Source organism: Cebus imitator, unplaced genomic scaffold (genome assembly GCF_001604975.1).
Source record: "Cebus imitator isolate Cc_AM_T3 unplaced genomic scaffold, Cebus_imitator-1.0 Scaffold172, whole genome shotgun sequence".
NCBI lineage: Eukaryota > Metazoa > Chordata > Mammalia > Primates > Cebidae > Cebus > Cebus imitator.
The window spans coordinates 849,438-872,097 of record NW_016107487.1 but is presented as its reverse complement, the minus strand read 5'-3'; the positions used below and the strand labels follow the sequence as shown (position 1 = coordinate 872,097).

Below are 22,660 nucleotides of genomic sequence, written 5' to 3'. Positions count from 1 at the left end.
TTTTCCCAGACAGGAAAAGGGAGGGGGGTGTTTCAGGATTCAGTGCCTTCACCTTGCGACTGACAAACGTCCTGTGCGTGTGTCTCCCAGTTTTAGGGACTTGCCAGAGAGCCTCGTCAACCAAAACGGTCCACCCGGGGTGTCCGGTCTTGGTAGGGAAATCAGACACTGCTGCACTCCCGGCCCGCGGGCCTTGTGGCATATAACCATATATATATTTGTGATTTCTAATTTTATTATAAAATAAAAGCAGAAATATTTCCCGAAGAACATTCACATAAGGGCATTACAGGGAGACGGCAAGTCGGCGGCTGGGGGGCGCGCTCAGCCGGGAGCACTGTGGCCACAGTCTCGGGAGGAAGAGAGAGGGGTGCGGCAGGGCCTCGCCAAGACAGAAGCACGAGGGGCTAGCGAGGAGGGGGCATTTACGGGCTTCTGTAGCGCTGCCCTTTTTCTCTCACTTAAGTTACTAGGCGAAAAGCTGATACCTGCAGCTCCCACTGAGCCACAGGGGCGAGGGAAAGGGCCTCTGGAGATGGCCTAGGTTCAAAGGTCCTTTCTTTTCTCTCCTCTTTCCCCTCTGACTCCTCACTCCGGAGAGCAAAGGCCGAGGTAAGGGCAGATAGGCCACCAGACAGGAGGAGAAGGACAGGGGTACAGAGGGAGGGACTAAGACACAGAGTACAAGAGACTGGCAGGAGAGAAGAGGAGAGACAGAAAGAGAAAGGGAGAGAGGAGAGAGTGAAAGGCGGGAAGCCAGAAATCTAGAAGAAAACAGAGACAAAAGGGGAAAGCAAGACAAGGAGAGGGAGAAAGGGAGAGAAGGAAAAAGGAGAAAAGAGAGGGAAGGGAAAGGAAGAGAAAAGGGGGAAAAGGCAAGGCAAGGGAGGGAAAAAGAAAGGAAAGGGGAGGGAGAGAGAATGACAATGGCGTATAATTTATTCCTTTCTCTGGTTCAAGACCCAGTCTCCAGCCCCAAAAGGATCCCAAAGGTAACTTGTTGAAAATAAATCCCAAACAAGGACCAGCATTGACAGCTATCCACCCTACCCTGACCAGCTGTTCCACCCGCTCAGCCTTCGGGTCTTTCAGTACCTGGTGGGGCCGCAGGGGCCGGGCGCCCCTGGACACTGCCACTCTCAGGTCCCCAGTGTCAAGCCATAGAAGGCAAGCTCGTCGAGGCAAACAGGTTCTAGGAGCCCAGGTCCACGAGGTTGGCCGACATGGGGTTGAGGATGGAGTCCTGCAGGCCATGGTGGTGCTGCAGCGGGTCCGCTCCACCTCCGCCTGGCACCGGCACTGGCACTGCGCTGGGACCCGGGGGGTGGCCCAGGCTGTGCAGGGACTGTAGCCCGGGTGGCGGCGGGCTGAGCAGCAGGGCGGGGCTGGATGACGAGTGGTCTGGCGTCCCCGACGGAGTCTTCTCGTCCTCCGAGCTGCCTAGCACCGACTTGCCGCTGCCATTCAGCGGGTTGTGGCTGTTGGAATTGGAGTTCTCGTTGTTCTCCCTGCAAGTGTGGGAGCAAAGCAGCCGGGTCAGCGGGGACATCGAGAGCACCTAGCGCCATCCCACTCGCAGTCAGAGCCAGCCACCGGCCTCGGGAGACAGATCCCCAGCTTGCGGCCTGCGGCTGTTTTCGGTTTCTACCATTTCCTCGACCTGGTCTGGGTTCTCCTTTCTGCCTGTTCTCGCGATCTCTCAACACCTGATTTCTCTTGCCTCTCTCCCCGTATCGTCCCCACCTCTCATTCTCATCAATATCTTTTCTGTTCTGTATTTCCTCCCCCTGCCCCCAACTTCACCAAGATTTCTTTTCAGGAACAGAGGGGCAGGGGAACAGGGTTTCCTGAAGTTGTGGGGTGAGCAGGGAGGAGGAGACGATGCTGGGATTTTCAGATCACTCTAGGCCCCTCAAGCCAGGTTTGCTGGGTAGACACAGGGCTAAGAGGTTAAGGAACCCTGGATCCCAGGCCAAGGGATTTGGGGCATCTCACAAGCCTTCATTTCCCTTTGATTTTTCTGTCCAAGGGAGACCCCTGGCTGGAAGATAGGCTCTTGGGGCTAAGCATGCTTTCTCTGTAGCTCCAAACTGGGCAGCCCTGTGAGGGCTCCCCTTGTTGGGTCTAAGGATGGAGGACTCCCTTTTCATGGTGGTACAGTGGAAACATCAGCTGGGGGACCAGAAGCTGGGGGCATAAAGGGTAGCCCCTGGGAGAAGGCTGAGACTTTTTTTCCATTGTAACCAGAGACTGGGGAATCTGCCGCTCTCATCTGGGGCCTGGGCTGAGAACCCAAGTCTTCAGGAGTCTGAACACATGCCAGTCAGGGTGGAGGGGGACCCAGCAGAGAACCCACCTCCTTCTAAGCCTTTGACTGACTGCTCCTCCACAGATTTGGAAATTAGAAATCCTGGGTAGGATCTCTTGTCACTGGCTTCTGGAGGGTTTTTCTTTCTGCTTTCCTGGGAGGGAACTTCCCACAGAGCTGGCAGCTGAGACTTCACCACTGTGGATACTCCAACCTCAGGGTCTCAGATACCTGGGAGTATCTGAGCCTGCTCCACTGCCCCCAAGATGTTTCCATGGTCAGTACCCCCACCTCTGACCCTGATCATTCAAACTCTGGGTGGAACCCATCCATATCACCAACCTCAGGTACCTAACCCCAGGCTAGATTCTGTTCCCATAATCAGTTTCTCTCCAGATTTGGGGTCCTGAGGGGTTATAGGGCAGGCAGTGACAAGGGCCTAATGATCAACCCTTAGGCTGGTTCAGGAAGTCCTGGTTTCCCTGAGGGCATCCAACTCCCAGCCCCTCTGTGGCTCTCAGCTCACCGCAGACAAACCGACCTACCCACCAGAGGTAGGGCCCAAGGAGAGAGGCATCAGGGGCCTGGAGTGCCTGGGAAGGGCGGCTGTCTCTAGCAAGGCAGAAAACAGGGCCTGCGTCTCTTCTCTCCTAGAACTGACACTTCCTCCCTTTCACCTCTGAATCCTTTCTAAGGGCATAAAGGACCCGCTCTCAACTCCCACATCTGACCAAAAAAAATCAATGGCCAGGCTTTCCCCATCCAAGTCATACTAGGGAAGTTCCAGTCCCAGTCCGGACCCCATCACGCTTTGGCCTGGAGCTGAGTAAGGCTGGGGGGAAATGCCGGGAAGCGCCACCAGGAAGAAATCTGCAAATCCCGCCTTCACCTAGGCCCAAACCCCTCCATCCTGAGCAGGACCAGACCTACTGTGTCTGCTTCACTGGGGATCCAGGCCACAGTCCTGCTCTTCCTCCAAAGCTCTCTGCTTCTCCACCCAATTCCTCTAGCGACCGGGTAGTTAGTTGACAACTTCCTGAATTGCTCTGCCCGCTTTAGACAAATCCCTGCTCGCCGGGTCTCCGGCAAAGAACCGTCTGTCCGGGTTAGGCCGGGTTGCTGCTGGGCTGTGGCTGGGCCTGGGGGCCCAGTTTAGGCCTCTCCCGGGGACGGGCAGAAGCCCTGCAAACCCCTCCCTGGGGCCCCGGGGAGCTGGCGCCGAGGAAGTTCTACTTACTCCTACCTTTCCTTGGCCTCGGCCGCCCGGTCGCGCTGCCGCCGGTTCTTGAACCAGTTGCTGACCTGTGTGGTGGTGAGGCCCGTGGCCTCTGCGAGCTCGCGCTTCTCGCGGGGTGAAGGGTAGGGGTTGTGCGCGTACCACTCGCGCAGCACGCTGCGACTCTTTTCCTTAAAGCAGTAGCTGGTCTCTTCGCCGTCCCATATGGAGCGCGGCAGCGGGAACTTGCGGCGCACGCGGTATTTGCCCACAGCGCCCAGGGGTCGGCCGCGCAGCTTCTCCGCCTCGATGTAGTGCGCCTTGAGCCACAGCTGCTGCAGCTTGGCGTGGTTGTGCGGCGAGAACTGGTGGCTCTCCAGGATCTTATAGAGCTCGCGGAAGTTGCCGCGGTGGAAGGCCACCACGGCCTTGGCTTTGAGCACGCTTTCATTCTTGTGGAGGTGCTCGCAGGCGGGCAGCGACCACAGGAAGCGGCCCAGCCGCTCGATGTTGCCGCCCTGCTGCAGCACCTCGCACACGCACGCCACTTGCTCCTGGGTGAAGCCGAAGGTGGGCAGCATGGACATGGTGCCGGCTGCGTCCCCGCCTGCCAGCGCGCGCCCTCACCGCGCTGCGCGGTCCCGCATGGGAGCCTCCCCGCCGGGCCGTCCGGGCCGAGAGGCGGGCGGGGCAGGCCCCCTGGCCCAGCGCTGGCCCCCGGCGAGCCCCGAGTCACGGCCGCACGTCCCCGCGCCGGCCGCGGGTCCCGCGCAGCTCCGCGCCCCCGCCGTCCGCGCGCCTCGCCTGCGCCCTAGCCCAAGCCCGGGGGCCGCCCGGGGCGCCGCTCCTCATGCTCCGCGCCCTCCCGCCGTTCCCCCGCTTGCCTCTCGCTCGCTCTCCCTCCCGTCTAGCTCGCTCTCAGCTTTTTTAATAATATTATTCTAAGCGGGCATGAGGCGCGGCGGCCCGCGCCCTGATTGGTCCTGTTATCTGACCCGGAGCCTGCCCGCGCCAGACAATAGTCGGAGTCAAATTATTCGCCATGGAGACGCTGTCAGTCACTGGTAACCCGAGCCCCGGCGGGCCGGGCGGCTCCCTCCTGCCGGCTCCGCTGACAGATCGCCGGGCTCCGCGCAAAACAGAGGGCGGCTCGACCGGAGCCTGGGGCGCTCTGAGAGTCTGGGAGGCGGAGAGGGGCCGGGTAGGGGCCGGCGGCGGCGGAGATTGACGGGGCGGATGCCCAAAGAGCGAGGGAGGAGGACGCTGGGGGAGCGGGGGGAGCGGAGTGGGGACCCGAGAAGACCAAAAAGGGTGGATCGAGGTGGGGAGGGAAGAGGAGAGAAGGGAAGGCGGAGACCATTTAAGGGGGTGTCCGGGAGGAAGGGGAGGAAGAGGGGTGGAAGGAGCCTCCAGGGGAAGAAAGTTTGGGCAGCTTTCGCTAGGAGAAGGCTCTGCAGCCTCGCCCAGCCCTGCCGGGTGCCCCCTCTCCCCACCTGGGTCGCCGCGTCCCTCCCGGGCTCTCTGTTCTCCGGGCACTTTCCATCCCAGTGTAGGCTAGTGGGATGGAAGAGTTTGGACGTGCTCGGGTGCCGCCCAAAGACTTGGCTTTTCCTGCTGACAGCGCCCCACCCCCATCCTAGAAACTCTGGACCCAGCGGTCCTCGAGGGAAAAGGGGAGGGAGTAGAAGAAAGAAATGAGGAAGATTTGGCAGTGGCAGCGGGCGGACGCCGGAGAATCGACTTCCCGGAGGATCCCGCCTTTCCTCCCTCTCCTAGCCCCGCCGGCTGCCCGGCGGCCTGTACCGCCCCAATTCTGCGCGCTCTTCTTCGCGGGGCGGGGACTCAGACTTAACCCCACGGGTCCCACAGCCCGAGGAGCGCCGGGCAGTTCCGTGTGGCCTCTATGGAAGCTAACTCGGGCAGGCAGCTGCGAGGCGGAACCCGGGGACTGCGCAAACCCGCAGTCTGCCCACCGGGGCGGGTGCGAGGGCAGGGACTCTAGGACGGTGGTGGGGCTTCCCTGGTGGGAGGTCAGGGAGGAGAACGGAGGCAAGGTTCCCAGTCCTCCGGCTTCCCCGTTGGGGCTCGGCTCGGCTCGGCTCCTGGCCACTCCAGCCTGGGAACCTGGTCTCGCTGAGCTCCGGGATGACAGGCTTTAAAAGGGGGTCCTGTTTTTTGCTTCTTTGTCAGGGCGCCAGTGGAAACACGTGGCTGGTCCTGTGGGGGTGTTCCTGCGCTGTCCACGTTTTGAAAAGCCCGGGGCTTAGCTCCTTCCCTGGCTCTTCCTTTCCACTTCCTTCAGTTTCCCCTCTTCCCCCTCAGCTGTTGCAGGCCAGGAGTTCCAGGGCCATTCTCAGTGCCTGACCCAAGCCAGCACAAATCCTGGGCTCTGCCCTCAGCCTAGGCTATGAACCCTAGTCTAGACCAGTTTCTTTTTTACCACCCTTTTATGCTTTCTAGGGGGTTCGTGCTAGGAGCACTGGAATGGGAGTATAGCGCCCTGGGTTCAACTTTTGGCTTTACTTGGTGTCTTCGGTAAGGCATATATTCATTTCTCTGTGTCTGTTTCCTTCTCTGTAAGATGTCGAAAATTTTCCCTCTGCTCCAGCATTCTGGAAGTTTTTTGGGAGTGTCTCAGGCATGAGAGAGTGGAACCCTAGGACTCCTCTTAAGACTTTAGCTTCCAAGGGCCTACCCTGGTGTGCTGAATGAGGCCACAGGGCTGATAAAGTAGTTCCCAAGCCAGTACGGGCACAGAAAGGGGCAGCTTTCTGCAGAAATCTAGGTGGCATCTTTAGAGTCTGCATCTGTGGGCTGGGAGGGGGCCTGCTGTGTCCGGGTCACCTATCCAGAGTCCCATGCACTGCCACACAGGGGATGCCCCTGAGTTGGCTCCCAAGACCCTGGGAGCCCTGGAGAAGAATTTACCCCAGACTGTGATGAGGTTCAAAGCCCACTTTGCTGACCTCCAACAAAAGTGCAACGTACTCTTTTCAGCACCTCTTCTTCAGCTACATGGTTAAAAGGATTCAGCTGGCTGGCTGGTCCCAGCCCTGGCAATGGCCGTCGTACATCTCAGCATACTTAGGCTGGGGCTGCAGAGGAGCACCCTGGCCTGGTGTGGGTGAGTGAGACCAGGCAGTCACTTCCTGGTATGAAGCCCTGGGCCAGTCCCCAGTCTGCTCTTCTTCATTCTCTTCCACTATTAGATTGAAACCTAGGTGATCTCTCAAGTTCCTGCTGGTTCTGGGCTGAGGTGGGTTTCTGTACCTTGAAAAAACGTACAATCTCTGCAACCTCGGCCACAGCCTTCACCATGAATGTACCACTCCTCCGACCCATGGAGCTTTAAGATTAAACTTCCTCCAGGACTGGGTCCTGCCCATGTTCAGTAAAAGCAGATTTTTCTGGAGCTTCAGACTCACTGTTCCTCCAAGTGATGCCGTCTTTGCAGCCCCTGGGCCCTAAACCCACGAGTCAGCCCTGCCAGGAGCCTCCAGGCAATGCTCAGCAGCACAGAGAGAACAGGACAGACATAGGGCCTGCCACCGTGGATAACACAGTGTGTGCCATATGAAAACTCATTACAGAGCAAGCACTGAAAACCTGGGCCACCATTACCCGATGTATGGGTGTGTGTCAATATGCCCCTGGTTCTCCTCCTCCCCCATGTTTGTAGGAAACTGATTCCAGCAGGTCTGGGTCAGAACCTCCTGGTAGCAGTAGTTGGGTGCCGGCCCTAAAAAGGTTACATACTGAATGAGGGTCTCCTCACACTCCTCGGCCCCTTCCCTGCCTGGCCCATTCCCTGATAGTCTTTGCCACAGGACAGAATACTTGGGAGGTGTCTGGATGAGGATTTAATAGCCAACCGGAGCTGATGACAATCTCAGCCCCCCAGATGCAGTGTTCAGAGCAGTTGCTGAGAGGCCTGCGTGGTGCCGAAACTTTTGGGTCTACCTCGCTCCAGTCTCCGGAATCCCTGTCCTCCTTCCTCTCCAAAGACCCATTCCCAAGAGGCTTGTACTTGCTTTTTATCCAGCACAAACCGGAGAAACTCCCTGGCTACGGGGAGAAATCTTTTCAGAACCATGGCAATTTAGGCTTCACTGAAATGCTTCCTTTCACCTCCAAGCTTCCTTGAAGTCGCCTGGGAGGATGAGACTTTCTGGAAAGCAGCAGCATGGGTGGGTGGGTGCTTCCGATGATCTCAGGCTGATGGAATAGTTTTGTCCTAGACAAACTGTCAGGGGCAGTTTGGGGTCTTTGTGTCTGGAGTTGGGCAGGAAGCTCCCAGCACAGAGCCAAAGGCACTCACTGTCCAGCGACCATTGATCAGCCCGGGGCTGGCACACTGCACCCACCGGGGGCACTTGGGAAAAGTGAGAAGGCAGCCCACTGGCCTCCCTAGGGCTTCTCTAGTTTTGGGATGGGGTCTTTTTTTGGAAAGAATAGGGTAATCTAGGAAAAAGAAGCTGCTCTCCGCCTATTTCCAAGGCCAGCAGATGGGAAGGCCTTTGTTCTGGACAAACCAGAAACCTTGTTTGCAACAGAGGGAAAAAGAGAAGGGGGCGGGTGCCTGGTGCCAAGTCAGGGAACTAGAGCTTTTTTTTTTTTCTTTTTTTGGTTTGGTTTTGATCTTTATTTTTCCAGCCTATAAAGGCGGCAGAAATCCCCGGGGCAGACTCCGGCCCTGGCGCCGCCCGCCTCTGGCGCTCCATGCAGCTCACCTCCGGTTCTGGGACGCCCCGGACTGGCTGGGGGCTCTCCGCCCTCTATGAGCCAGCTCCGAGAGTCTCAGCCGGGACAGGCCGGGCGCGGTCCCCAGACAGTCACCGAGTTCTCTCTTCCCTGCGCACACTCGCCGGGACCCGGCCGCCCGCCTGGGCCTGGGCGACGCGTTTCGTTGAAAGCGGGCAGGTGGCGGCGGGCGGGGCTGCGCTAAGGCTCCGGCGCCTCCCACCTGCCCCTCGCACCCGCGGGGTCCGTCCGGTGCCGGCCGACGCAATCAGCTCCTCGCAAAGCCAGCACCCGCGGTTTCCTGTGCTGTCCTGCGAGCAGCAGGTCAGGGCGCGGCCAGTCGGCTCACTCGAATTCTCCGTGTCGGAGAACGCGCCCCGCGGCGCCCCGAGCCCGGCAAGGTTGCGAGGCGCTGGGCTACGGGCGGCCGCACTCCCGGAACTGCGCGAACTGTGGCGTCGCCCGCGCCGCACGTGGCTGGGGCGGTCACAGGCCCCGAGGGTTGGAGCAACGGGGTCCCCGCCACCCCTCTGCCCTCCGGGCCTTTACCTTGAGTCCCACGCGGCAGCCTAGAGGGCCCACACGATAAAACGGTTTAGAGGCCGCAGGCTCACAGGGGATTTTGTTCAAACGAAAAAACGAGGGCTGGGGCTTGGGGCCCGCCTGGAGGCCGGCAGAGCGGCGAGTCGGCCCGGGAGGCGCCGGGACCAGGCGGGATTTGGGGCGGGGATCCGGGCCCGGGCGCTGGCAGCCTTCCTGCGACTCCCGGCCCTGCGTCCCCGCCCGCGGTCCCGCCTTAGTCCTGGAGTCCCTTCCCGGGCCCCTTCGCCCAGGCGGGGCGGGGCGCGGCGCGGGCGCGGCGGGCAGGCCCACCGGGAGAGGGGCCGGGCTGGCGGCTTTGGGTTCAGGGAGCCGCCGAGCTCCACCGCCGGGTCGTTTTGCAGCGGGGCGGTGGAGGGGCTGCGCGTCCCGGGCCCCGCAGCGCCGCCGGGTCTGCACGCCAGCGCCCCCACGCGGCGGGCTCAGGGTTCAGGCCGGCGGGGCTGTGCGCTCGGCTCTCCCCAGGCCTGCAGCCCAGAAGGGAGAGGCCGCAGAGAGGGCCTGCTGGTGCCTCCCTCCTCCCGCCAGCACTGACCCGCCTGTGCGCTGGTACGGAGGGCTCGAAAAGCGGATCGCGTCCGCGAAGAGCGAGACCTCGGAGACAGACACACACACAGCCCGGAGGTGCAATGGGTTGCCAGACGGTCTGATCACAGGATTCTTGGGGGGATAGACACTGGCTTTTCTCCATCTCACGTTTCCCCTGAAGCGTCTGGGCGCCCAGGAAATGTTTGAATGGATGTCTGAATGACCAATCGGGTCAGACTGACAGCAACAGCTGGAAAGTGACCAGGCCAAAAGGAGAATGACCCTCTTCCTCTTCTTTCCTCCTGCTCTTCTCTCCCAGCCCCTGTCTTATCCTCCCCTTCCTTGGAGGGGAAGTCTCAGAGAGTGGACACTTTCCTTCAACCAGAGTCCTGGGTGCTGGAGTCTCCCCAGGGCGGAAGGAGCTACAGACTGAACTCGCTGCCCTTAGAAATTCGAGGTCTAACTGCCTAAAGCATCACTAGGTTCCCATGGTTCCACTTTCTTTCTGCAGGAAAGGAAGTTTTCTAAGTAGAGTTATTCTAATTTTTCTGGGGCTGCCGTCTTCCGTTGCATTTCCTTAGTTACTTTACAAAAATCCTCTGTAGGCAACGAGTAGATCAGGTTTCCTGTTAGAAGTGACTTTTTTTTCCTTCTTCTTTCCATTACCTGAAAGAAACTCTATCCTGTCGTAGGGATTTCTGGCTTGGCACTTCTCATGTGGCATCTATTTTTATTACCATTAATTACAATGCATCAGCCCGACTCATCAGTGATACCCCCTCCTGCCTGGCTGGTAACTGCTGTTGGCTCTACGGATTTGGGTAGCACCTGGGCAAGAGGCCACTCCTACCCGGCCATTGGAGGCAGTCACGTAGGGGTTTCTACCGAGTTCTGCATTTTTAAAGGGAACCTAGAAAAAGCCAGCATTGTTCTTAACTTGGAAATCCAATACTTTACTTTGTTGTCTCTGAATTAAGGTTGAAATCCAGGGGCTGTTTCTTATAGAAGAATATATGCTAATTAATTTATGCACAGTGCTGTGAGAACACTTTAATGAAGTAAGTAGAAACAAGATACAGCGCTGCTGGGGAGGCCAGATAGCTCAGGGAAACCTGTGCGTGAGCCTGCTGCAGCGGGACCTGGTCAGAGTTAGCCTCCAAGAGGTGTCTTTCTGGTAGCACTGTGGCATTCTGGTTTGTGGTGACAAGTATGATCAGCTCTCTTTGTTCCAACTACTGTAATATAGTCACACTATTACAAATGCTCTCACACACAGAGAAAGGTAGGGTGACTAGAGTGGAGAACGTGGGATGTGGTGTCAGCCAAGCTTGGGTTCTTAATCCAAACCAACCCCTTTAGTAAGTGACCCAATCTTGGAGCTTTATTTTGTGCATTTGTGAAATGGGGTTTTAGAGCCCAGTGTTTGGTGCACAGCAAGCATTCAACAAATAGGTTGTTGAATTGAATACAATTACTTTGGGGATTAGAGAGAAAGTTTACAAAATATCTGGTACATTGTAGATGCTCAGTAATTGACGCTATTGTCACTAAGGCTGCGATCATGATCGAGTATTTAGCGTTGCATACAATGAGTGTTATTTCAGAAAGCATCTGACTTAAATGTCAAAAAACAGATTGAGTTTCCAGATGACAATTATTATCAAGACTCTATTATATGCTCAGAGCTGGGCTAGGCAGCTGGAAAATGCTGAGATGCATGACTGGAGGTCTTTGTGGAAAATTTCCTGGGCTAGGCACCCTGGAAAATGCTGAGATGCATGACTGGAGGTCTTTGTGGGCATTTGGAAAGACAGGAATGGGTGCCACAGGAGACCACCTTGGCATCTGCGGTTCACCATCCACAGCAACTGTGGAAGGAGTGTGGGTTTTGGAGCCAGGCTATCTGGGTTAAATCCTGCCCCTGGCACTTAATAACAGTGTGACCAAGGGTAAGCAACTTAAACTTATGGAGTCAGTTTCTTGGTCTTGGTAGATGGGGGAGGGAATAAAAGCTGGGTGCTGAGGTTCATGCCTGTAATCCCAGCTCTTTTGGAGGCAGAAGCAGGTGGATTATTTGAGGCCAGGAGTTCAAGACCAGTTTGGTCAATATGGTGAAACCCTATCTCTGCTAAAATACAAAAATTAGCTGGGGGAAAAAAATTAGCTGGGTGTGGTGGTAGATGCCTATAATCCCAGCTATTTGGGAGGCTGGGAATTGCTTGAACCCGGGAGATGGAGGTTGCAGTGAGCTAAGATCACGCCACTGCACTCCAGCCTGGGCAACAAAGTGAGACTCTGTCTCAAAAAAAAAAAAAAAAGAAGAAGAAGAAGAAGAAGAAGAAGTAAAGTAAGTGTAACACACGCCTTGCTTCCAGGGGTTTGAGAAGAGGAAATAAGCTAATGTATGTGAAAAGCCTGGATTCCCTATTTGGAGACACACTGAAGAACTTCAGCTGCCATACTGTTTTACATTATCCGATAGTGTTTCCAGGATTTTGGTCACAGTAGAACAATTCTCAGAAAGCAAAAGACAGCTGCGTACAAGTGTGGCATTGGCATTGCATATTCCTATGGGGTTGAGATGAAGTTTTTTGGTTCTATTGTGTTTGTTCTCAGGACTGAATACAAAGCAGAACTCATCCTAAAGGCTCTGTAGGTGTGTGTGGACTGTGATTACGACCAAGAGAAAATAAAGTGACTCCGCTTCTCTTCCCTAACTCCATCCTCATCAGCCCCCTGAGCCCTCTGAACCTTGAGATAGAGCCAGGTATATCTGTTGAAATAAAAAATAGCTTCCACTAATAGAATATCCTCTAGGCACAAAATGGTGTACTAAGGCGGAGTGGGAACGATAATCCTGCAATGTGGGTATTAGCATTTACAGATGAGCAGACAGGTTCAGAGAGGTTAAGCAACTTGCCCAAAGTCGTACAGCTGGTAAGGTCTCTGGGATTTCAGTCTTTGATGCTGGAACCCACAGTGTAAACCATAAGTCTTGCTGCCCTTAGTTTCTCTATAATAGCAAAAGTAATGATAGGACGAAGTTACTGAATGCTTATTATGTGCTAGGCATTGTGCTGTTTCACATAATCTCAAATGCCTGTATAAGCTGGATGTGATTAACATCTCCATCTTACAGGTGATGACCCTGAGGCTCGTAGAGGTTAAGTGTGAGTCCGGCAGCTAGGCCAGAGCTGGGTTCTTGAATCCAGGCCATTGGGCTGCAGAGTGCATGCTCTGACCCACAGCACTGGGGCCTGCTTTTCTACCAAGTTCTCTCCCTTTACCCCCAAAGCCTTTCCTCTCTCTAAGCTCAGGTTCCCAGACACTTCCAGCTTCCAGTGGTTGAGAGTTCTTTCCAGGTGTCAGGAAGAAGTAGGTCTAGGTTCTAGAAAAAACTGTCCCTTGCCCTTCTCAAGTCTCAGCCCTGCAGGCCCTGAGATTTTCTGAGATTGGTGACCTTTAGTCCCTGTTTGCTCCTGCTGAGAAGGAGCCCACTGTGACTAGAGCATATCATCCCTTAGCATCCTCAGTCCCACAGCTGGGAAAGTCTGGACATGTTCATGGCCCCTTTGAGTTGGTATCCCTTATGCCTGGGGTGAGCCTCAGGGACCCAGAGAATTTGAATGTCTCAGTCAAGGTACTTTGAAGCACAAGTCATGGAAATCCACTGAGACAAATAGAAGAAACAAAAATAAATGTATTTTAAGGATTCAAGGGTGGCTCAGGCATTCAAGGGCAAGGAATACCATGTCCTTAAGAAGAGTGGAACAGAATCTGGGAAAGAGTTGGAAATCAAGGCAGCCACACTTTCCCCAACTCTAGATGAAGCTTGTCCTGGGTGCTTCCTAGTCTTTGTGTGTCCCCCTGTTCAAACACTCCAGAGACACTAAAAAACATCTCTGCCCCTGTTCCAAATTCCTGAGGGACAGAACAGGGGTGGACATAGAGAGAATCTTATAGGCTTATCATCTTGGGTCAGTGATTCCCACTCTGATCAGTGATGTTGGGGTGAGTGGGTGGGAGGGATTATGTGGCCACTGCCCAATCACCAGGGACTGTGACCCCAGGCTTGGAAGAAGAAAGTGACTGTACCACTGCGATTCATGTCTGACATCAATGTGAAAGTCTAGTGCCTGGTACCTAAGACGTATTAAATAAATACTGATTTCCTTTCTTTCCTCTTCCTCCTCACTCCCCAGTGTTAGTCCTTTTCCAATCCACCCATCACAAATTAGTGAGAGCAACCAATTTGGAACACAGATGAGATTGTGCCACTCTGTCTTTAAAGTCCTCTAATGGTGGAATACAGCCCCCTTCCCGTAGCTAATGGGGCCCTTTGCTATTGGACTTTGCACATGTGACCAACCTATCTCTCCGCACTGCCCACTTCTTCCTCAAGGCTTCAGCCAGCCTCAAGAACCTGCAGTTCATGGACTCTGCCGCTCCCCTGTAGCTGTGCATCACCACTGCCTATGCTCCCATAGAGAAGCAGAAGCAGAAGCTTCATTGACTCTGGGCTGAGTTGTGTGACAGGCTTTGATCAGTGAAATGTGAGCGGATGAGCAGAAGCTTGCAGAGACATTGCAGTTGCCACCAAGACACTTTCTTCTTTTTCCTCCATGCCCCAGATAGGTGGTCCTCTAGCCTGTGTCACAGGATGAAACGGAAAACGGCACGGCGCCCCAGCCTGAAACAGTCACAGATGCCCTGCAGCGTACAGTGAATATGAGTGAGGAATCATGTGTATGACTGCAAACGTCTGAGGCTTGGGGAGTGTTGGTTACTATGGCAAAGCTGAGTAATGTATTTCCCTCTCTCACCTCAAATCTCCCTGGAACTCCCTCCTTTCCCAATCTCCTAATCTTTCAGGACTCAGATTGGATGTTACTTTCCCTGGAAAGCTTTCCTGACATTCTTCTTTCCCACATGAGGCAATGGCCCTGCTCCAGTTCCTATGTCACCTTCCTGTCCTCACCCCCAGCATTGCACTTATGTCACAGTGCTCTGACCCCTTGATTTCACACCTGATGTCACCAAATCTGGGAGCTCCTTGAAGGCAGGAACTATATCCTTTTGGTTACCCACTCCTTCCCTTTTAGATCCTCAAAAAAAATTGTTGGAAAATGAATGAATTTAGTTGTATGAGTAATCGTCTACCTGTGTGGTAGATTTTATTTTCTAAAGATGAATAAAACATCTCCCATTCCACGTGCTTTGCTTTTCTTTTCCTTCCTTCCTTCCTTCCTTCCTTCCTTCCTTCCTTCCTTCCTTCCTTCCTTCCTTCCCTCCCTCCCTCCCTCCCTCCCTCCCTTCCTTCCTTCCTTCCTTCCTTCCTACCTTCCTTCCTTCCTCTCTTTCTTTTTGACAGGGTCTTACCCTGTTGCCAGGCTGGAGTGCCGTATTGCCATCATAGCTCATTGCAGCCTTGAACTCCTGGGTTCAAACAGTCCTCCTTCTTCAGCCTCCTAAATAGCTGGGGCTAATTTAGAGTTCTTGTGGAAAGGACATAGAAAGGGGCTCACACACATAAACACACACATAGAATAAAAGAGCAATGTACGTGCACACTCATAAGTAAACATACATATAGGCAAGTATCTGTCTCAACACATATACATATATAAATACATTATAATTAATAGGAATGATGGATATGCATATTCATACTCACATGCAGATGTAACTTTGGAAGCCACGGGGACTGGTTTGCCTTCAATGCACTGCATGTCTCTGGGTCACCCTGAAGGACTGGGTCACCAGTCCTTTATGAGGACTTTAGTCACAATTTCTAGTGATGGTTTTAGGGAAGGGAGACTTAGGTGGTAAGAACAGCAGAACCTGAAACTAGAAAATGTAAACAAACATCCAGGCGCAGTGGCTCACTCCTGTAATCCCAGCACTTTGGGAGGCCGCGGCGGGCGGATCCTGACGTCAAGAGATCGATACTATCCTGGCCAACACGGTGAAACCCCGTCTCTACTAAAAATACAAAAATTAGCCGGGTGTGGTGCCACATGCCTGTAATCCCAGCTACTCAGGAGGCTGAGGTAGGAGAATTGCTTGAACCCAGGACGCGGAGGTTGAGGTGAGCCGAGATTGTGTCATTGCACTCCAGCCTGGGCAACAGGAGCGAAATTCTGTATTAATAAAAAGCCCTTGTGTTAATTTATAATAGTCTTTTATTAAGTGCTCACTGTGACATTGAACAAGGGGCTTGAGAGGAAGGATTCCATGTCTCCCCTGACTACTGTCTAAGGTGGGGACTGCCATTAAGCCCATTTTACATTATGGAGAGTGGGTACTTGGGGTGCAGGGAGGTTAAACTGCGGATGTGATAGAGAAGGGAGTTGAAGCAAGGTCTGCTTGCAGAGTTTGGTCATGTGGCCACTGTCCTGCATTGCTGCCCTGAGCAGTAAGACTGCTGAGCTCATGCTGAATGCACTGACCATGCTCTGGATTTTGCAGGAGCAGAGGGAGGAAGTGGGAATCCAGGTGCTGCCTGGTGGCCAGGCTGGCTAGTCGATGCCCACATGACCAAGCCAGGCTGCCAGGCCAGGATGCTCCTCTCCTCCTCCTGGCGTGGTCCTGGAACCTGGGCCACCTGAGTTGGGATGCAGAGACCAGTGGATGCTATGATGCCTTGCTGGTATTCTATATCAGTGGTAGCCAGGGCTGGAGGGAAACTGCTTCACTGGCTCATTCTGGAATGGAGATTGATTTCCCAGTGTCCCCTCCTGCATCTCCGGAGTTGGTTGGTGTCAGAGGGAGGAGATTTGTGTAAGGATGAACTATTGTTGAATGTTTCCTGCAGTTGCTGGCCCAGGTCTCCCTCCAGCAGTCACAGGGCCTATTATCTACACCTCACTCTGCTTCCCAACATACTCAAATGAGAGGAGGGCCCCTCTGAAGAGCCCCTGGCTCCCAAGAACCAGCAGGATACAGGAGTGGGAACAGGCCCGGTGGCTCCCCAACAGCCACCTGTGGTGTGGGGGCTCGGGAGAAGCTGTGTATTTAGAGATTCTTCCTTGAATACAGGGCTGCAGCTATTTTGAGAAAAGATTAATTTTCATCTTTCACCTGCAGAGAGGTACTGGGCAGACATCAGGGAGAAAGAGTGACAATTTGGGGAACCTCAAGTGGTTTTGATTTACCTGGGTCTCAACTTTCTCATCTATAAAATGGGGTTGTCAAGTCCATCAACAGGAAGTGCTCTTTCTCCATCCCTGACTGGTTAAAGGATTGGCAGAGCAGCTCACACTTCAGGTGCCCAGATTTGACATGGCTGAGCTCCGAACCTGGCAAGTGATGTCGCAAAGTCAGCTTGACCCTCTGTGCTTTCCGGAATGAAAGCGGCTTTTTTTTTTTTTTCAGTTTGGGATCCAAGATGCTGAGTCATTCACCAGCTCAGAAGAGGAGATTTTGTTGTAAAACAATCCAAAAGTTCCCTCCGTACATCCCTGCCCAGGACTCTAGGCCTCTCCCCAATGTTAATTCTGAGGGGATGCCTCCAGGAAAGCACAACAGCGGGTGGAGAGGGCGGAGCTGGAGGAAGCAGATTCTGGGGGGAAAACCAGGATTTCAGAGTTTCCTAGGGGTGAGCCCAAGCCAGGCATGTGTCCTGGGGACCACGTACACTTACTTTCTTCAGATTCCGTTATTCTCAAAAATTTCTTCATATTCCATTATGATCAATAAAGATTGATCATCTATTGTGTGCCCAGCCATGTGCTCCTCTACGGGGACCCTGAAAGGGAAGACAGGCACTATCCTAGATGACCTGACCATTTAGCTGAGGGTGGGGGAGGCAAGTGTAGCTCACCAGACAGAGAGCACCTCCCCAAGAGTATGTGCTCAGTGCCTGGAGTGTGTTACAGGCAGGCCTGGAGGGGCTGGTGGGAGCTGATGAAAGCGGGGGGGACTTGGAGAAAAGGCAGAGGGCACAGCGGAGGGCATTCCAAGAAGAGGTGTCAGTCTGAGCAAATATGTAGGAATGGTTTCGATTAGTGGTGGTGCTAAGGACACTGTGATGAGATTAACTGGGATTGAAGTCAATGGCAAACATTGGAGAGGTGTAGGGCATGGATTACGGAGGACTGGATCTCCACCAAAAGGTTTTGAGCAGGAGAATAATGGTTAGAGTTGATTTTGGCTGCATAGCAGGCATGCAGGAGGGTACAGGTCCCCAGGTTTCTGAGTCTAAGCCCTAACTTAATCCTGAGTTATTGCTCTCCTCTCTTTCTAAATGTAGCAACCATCCATCTACCATTCATTTACTATTGATCTGTCTATCCATCTATTAATTACCCATCCATCTATTTATTCATCCACTCATTCCTCACAGGCCTCTAGTGTAAGATGCTTCACTAGGGCAGAGACGTGTTCTCTGCCACATTCCTGGTTTTTGGTATAGTTCCTGGTACATAGTGGACCCTCAATAACTATCTTTGAGCAAATTCTCTCACTGAGCACTCATAGATTTACACTTTGCATAGGATATTGAGTCTGTTCTGCTCTACTCTTTGGGGGAGCCATAGCTGGTTATTTGAGGGGAGTCCCAGAATGCTTCTTCAGTCTCCCAGCAAAGTCCTAGAGAGATCCTTTCCCCTCTAGTTTGGACAGCAGCCTTGAGCTTTGAGAAGGGAGACCTGGAGGCTAGTCCCAGTTTTGCAAAGACAAAGTATGTCGCCTTGAGCACTAATATTTTCTCTTTGTTTCTTTGGCAGAGAAAGGAATAAGCTTGGGACAAGAGAGCTTTGAGAGTCTTTAGACTCTGACAGGTTATAATTCTATAACCCTAATCCTTCTCATCATAGGGCAGATGAAACTATGTTAAAAAAAAAAACCAAAAACTGCTTGGAAGGCAGGCAAGTTGGCTCACACCTGTAATCTCAGCACTTTGGGAGACAGTGGCAGGAGGACTGCTTGAAGCTAGGAGTTCCAGACCAGCCTCGGCAACAAGGTGAGACCCTGTCTCTATAAAAAATAAACAAGTATCTGGGTGTAGTGGCACACAACTGTGGTCCCAGCTACATAGGAGGCAGAGGCAGGAGGATCGCTTGAGCCTGGGAGTATGAGGCTTCATTGAGCCATGTTCATGCCACTGTACTCCGGCCTGGGTGACAGAGCAGGACTCTGTCTCAGAAACAAAAAACAACAAAACAAAACAAAACAAAAAACAACAAACCTGCTTGGATTCAGTCAAAGGGAAGTTCTCCAAATTCAGCAACTTAACATGTTCCTCAGCAACATGGAGCCTCCAGAGCCTGAGTAGCGAAGCATTATTCAGCCCTGGAATAGAACCCTCTTCTGGCAGTCCCAGTGTGAATGCATTACCCCACTCATAATTGGGAGAATCCAGGAGTGCACAGAAAGCAACTTAATTGCTCTGAGACTGAGTTCCTTTTCCTGTTTAAGTCACTTAATAAATGACCACATCACGTAGCCTGAGGCGGGGCATTTCCAAGGAGGACCTAAATCTCTTTTAATTTTCAGGACTGTGTGCTTTCCTTTTGCAGCCTCCAGCTGCGGTGCCCAGCCTGCCATCTGAGAAGCATTTCTTAAGGTGTCAAAAGGACGTGTCATGCATTTGGAACGAGGGCTAAATTAAAAGGCCGTACAACACATAGTTATATAAATTGAGGTATTTGGGCTGTTTCCTCCAGTACAAACTACTCATTTGGCAGTTTTTTCCTGGAGCAGAAACACAAAGCGCAGTGGGACACTTATCTGACGTTTACACCTCCCCACGTGCACACGCACGCACAGGTGCACACGCATAGGCAGGGAAGTGCAGGGTCCCTTGAATCAGACATACCCAGTTAGCCGTATGGATTTTGTTGCCTCAGAAGAGGCAAAGATTGGTGACTGATAACTTGGCACTTCTAATTTTCATGCTTGCTTCTGAGAATGGCCCTGGAACTTGGTCCCCTTGCATCTTGAGAGACTTGGCTTCTGTGATAAACTCATATATCATGTTATATTTCTTATTTTAATTTTTATTATTTTTTGAGACTGAGTCTCGCTCTGTCGCCCAGGCTGGAGTGCAGTGGCACCATCTGGGCTCACTGCAACCTCTGCCTCCTGGGTTCAAGCAATTCTCCTACCTTAGCCTCCTGAGTAGCTAGGATTACAGGCATGTGCCACCACACCCAGCTAATTTTTGTGTTTTTTAGTAGAGAGAGGGTTTCACCATGTTGGCTAGGCCAGTCTTGAAGTACTGACCTCGGGGGATCCACCTATCTTGGCCTCCCAAAGTGCTGGGATTACAGGCATGAGCCACCGCATCCAGCCATGTTGTATTTCTTAACTCGGAGGGGAGAAGAAACTTTAAGTGATTTCATCCAACTGCCTCACTTTTAAGATGAAGACACCACTGCCCACCAGGGCATAGCCTGAGAAAGTCAGAGCCAGTGCCAGGCCCCAGTTTTCTTGGTTCTTTATGTCACGTACCCGCCAAGGTTTAGAGGGCATCATTTGCACCAGTCAGCAAGTGGTTGGCTCTCCTTGTTCCTTCAGCTTTTACTTTACCTGGCAACTGGGCTGGTGGGCACAGCCCCAGCCACACAGCAAGGACACTGTAGTAGCTAGTCTCTCAAAAAGCCCCTCCCTCCATGGGTCAGCCCTCCCAGAATTCACACCAGTCCCTCCCACACTATATCTGGGCTGACCCTTTTAATCATTAGAATGTAGCAGAGGCAAGTAACACTTTGTGACTTCTGAGGCTGAGTCGTAGAAAGCCTTGCAGCTTCTGCCTTGGACTCTGAAAACATGAGTTCGGGGGAAAGCCACTACTGTGTAAGAAGTCTGCTACTCTGGCCCGCCATATTGTGAAGAAGCTAAAGCTAGCCACATGGCAAGAATGTTTGTGATGTGTTGGGGCCATCATCTAGTGTTCCTACTTTTTCTGCCCCAGTGCCAGAAGTATGTTTGAAGAAGCCTTTTGGGACACCCAGCCTAGTCGAGGCTTCAGATGTCTCCAGCTCCTGCTGACATCAGAAGAGACCCAAGGTGAGAACTGCCCAGCTGAGCCCATTCAACCCCTAGAACCATGTGAAATTTTATTTATTTATTTATTCCTATTTATTTTATTGCATTTTAGGTTTTGGGGTACATGTGAAGAACATGCAAGATTATTGCATAGGTACACACGTGGCAGTGTGATTTGCTGCCTTCCTCCCCATCACCTACATCTGGCATCTCTCCCCTTGCTATCTGTCCCCAGCTCCCCACCCGCCACCGTCCCTCCCCTATTTCCCCCCAACTGACCCCAGTGTGTAGTGCTCCCCTCCCTGTGTCCATGTGTTCTCATTGTTCAACACCCGCCTGTGAGTGAGAACATGTGGTGTTTGATCTTCTGCTCTTCTGTCAGTTTGCTGAGAATGATGGTTTCCAGGTTCATCCGTGTCCCTACAAAGGACACAAACTCATCGTTTTTGATGGCTGCATAATATTCCATGGTGTATATGTGCCACATTTTCCCTATCCAGTCTATCGTGGGCAAAGGATATGAACAGACGCTTTACAAAAGAAGACATACATGAGGCCAACAAACATATGAAAAAATGCTCATCATCAATGGTCATCAGAGAAATGCAAATCAAAACTGCATTGAGATACCATCTCATGCCAGTTAGAATGGCGATCATTAAAAAATCTGGAGACAACAGATGCTGGAGAGGATGTGGAGAAATAGGAACACTTTTACACTGTTGGTGGGAGTGTAAATCATTTATTTTATTTTTTAACTAAAACTTTTTTAAAAAAAAATTAAGAGACAGGGTCTCTGAAAATTCTGCTGCCCAGGTTGGAGGGCAGTGGCACGAGCACAGCTCACCACATCACTCCAGCTCCTGGATTCAAGCAATCCCCTTGCTTCAGCCTCCTGAATAGCTAAAACCAAAGGCACCCAGTTAATTACAATTTTTTTTTTTTTTTTTTGTAGAGACAAGGTCTTGCTGCATTGCCCAGGCTGGCCTTGACCTCCTGGCCTTAGCGATCCTCCCACCTCAGTCTCCCTCAGTGTTGGGTTTAGATGCATGAGCCACTGCACCAAGATGAGAGATTTAAATAAATTGTTTTAAGCCACTGTTTTGGGGGTGTTTTTTACACAGCAATAGACACTGCAACTGGCACAAACGCACGCCATGGTTTCTCTGCTCTTTCCTGCCTCTATTCAGGGCCCCCTTTTCCCTTTCCTTCTGTCCCCAGTCCCCCTCTCCCTCATCCTGGAGTTATCCCAGCTCAGATAAGCCACAAGTCAGAAAACTGAGAGCAGACTGCCTTGGCTACTGATTTCACCCGAGGGAGAATACAAGTGCTTGTGGCCAGCTGAGAAGTCCCAGCTGCTCACAGCATGCGCCGAAGCCGTGGGCTCTGGAGAGGCCCGCGGCTTTGCTTCTACTTCATGCTGGTAAGAGACTACTTCCACCACCTGCCAGGGCTTTCAGATATTTTGCTTTTCCTATTTCTGCTCTTTATCTAGATTTGAAGGTTGGTTTTTCCTTTCATTTAAAAAATGTATCGTTTTCTCCAATTAAACTCTCATTGGGTGGGAGAGCCCAGGGCCAGCCCTTCTGAGACAAATGAGGGTGAAAGAGCTTCTGAGCCAAGCTCAACTTCCAACCCAGAATTGAATGAACCTGTGGGGAGAAAACCACCAAGCCCTCCTGGGCCCTTTGCCCAGACTCAGTACCATGCTTGGTCAACCTCTTCCTGGCCTTATGGAATAGAGGGACCATCTGGGCTAAATGGATTGGGACTTTACCTCTGGAAAGCCAGAGAGACAGTGAGAGACCCCAACAAACTTTTTGGGCACTCATCACACCAGGTGCTGAACTGGATGCCTTCTCCTTAGGTATTTAACTGAAGGCTCCCTGGGATCAGGGGGCTCTTGGCCCTGCGTTGACCTCAGGCTGAGCTCTGGGATGCCGCAATCACTCATTCTCCCAATGGGGATCCGTCACAATCTCTCAGAGATGCCTTCTAGCCCTGCCCCCAGGGACACCAAGGCTCAGCAGAGCTGAACTCCGAGGACTGCTTCCCCTGCTCCCATACCTGTGTCACCTGTAGGAGGGTGGCAGATTTGGCAAATAAAAACACAGGTCACCTAGTTCAATTTGAATTCAGACAAACAAATACTTTTTAGTGTAAGTATGTCCCATGCAATGTTTGGGATATACTTGTGTTCAAAAAAATTATTCATTGGTTTACTTGAAATTCAGATTGAATTGGGTATCTTAAATTTTATCTGGGAAGTCTAACCTATA

The 22,660-nt window shown here is 52.6% G+C and overlaps 2 protein-coding genes across 2 annotated transcripts in view; both read right to left on the bottom strand.

Moving 5' to 3' along the window:
• Nucleotides 1-201: 201 nt before the first annotated feature.
• Nucleotides 202-4,702, bottom strand: SIX2 (SIX homeobox 2). Its single transcript, XM_017544828.2, has 2 exons — nucleotides 3,552-4,702; nucleotides 202-1,508 (listed from the first exon to the last, which is right to left on the bottom strand). Exons 1-2 carry the CDS (start codon nucleotides 4,109-4,111, stop codon nucleotides 1,193-1,195), a joined length of 876 nt encoding a protein of 291 aa, XP_017400317.1. The 5' UTR covers nucleotides 4,112-4,702; the 3' UTR covers nucleotides 202-1,192.
• Nucleotides 4,703-8,161: 3,459 nt separating this feature from the next.
• The window catches only part of LOC108315470 (translation initiation factor IF-2-like), a 45,572-nt gene continuing 31,073 nt past the window's right edge, over nucleotides 8,162-22,660 (bottom strand). The window contains exons 2-4 of the mRNA XM_017544818.2: nucleotides 9,400-9,642; nucleotides 8,814-9,285; nucleotides 8,162-8,575 (exon numbers count right to left, since the gene is read on the bottom strand). Coding sequence (XP_017400307.1) covers nucleotides 8,357-8,575; nucleotides 8,814-9,285; nucleotides 9,400-9,642 — 934 coding nt within the window. The 3' untranslated portion in view covers nucleotides 8,162-8,356. The remainder of the gene's footprint in view (nucleotides 8,576-8,813; nucleotides 9,286-9,399; nucleotides 9,643-22,660) is intronic.

Coding starts and splice junctions, on each gene's coding strand:
- SIX2 (XM_017544828.2), bottom strand. CDS start 4,111: ATGTCCATGCTGCCCACCTTCGGCTTCACCCAGGAGCAAGTGGCGTGC. Junction 1,509..3,551: donor GCGGCCGAGGCCAAGGAAAG/GTAGGAGTAAGT, acceptor CCACACTTGCAG/GGAGAACAACGAGAACTCCA.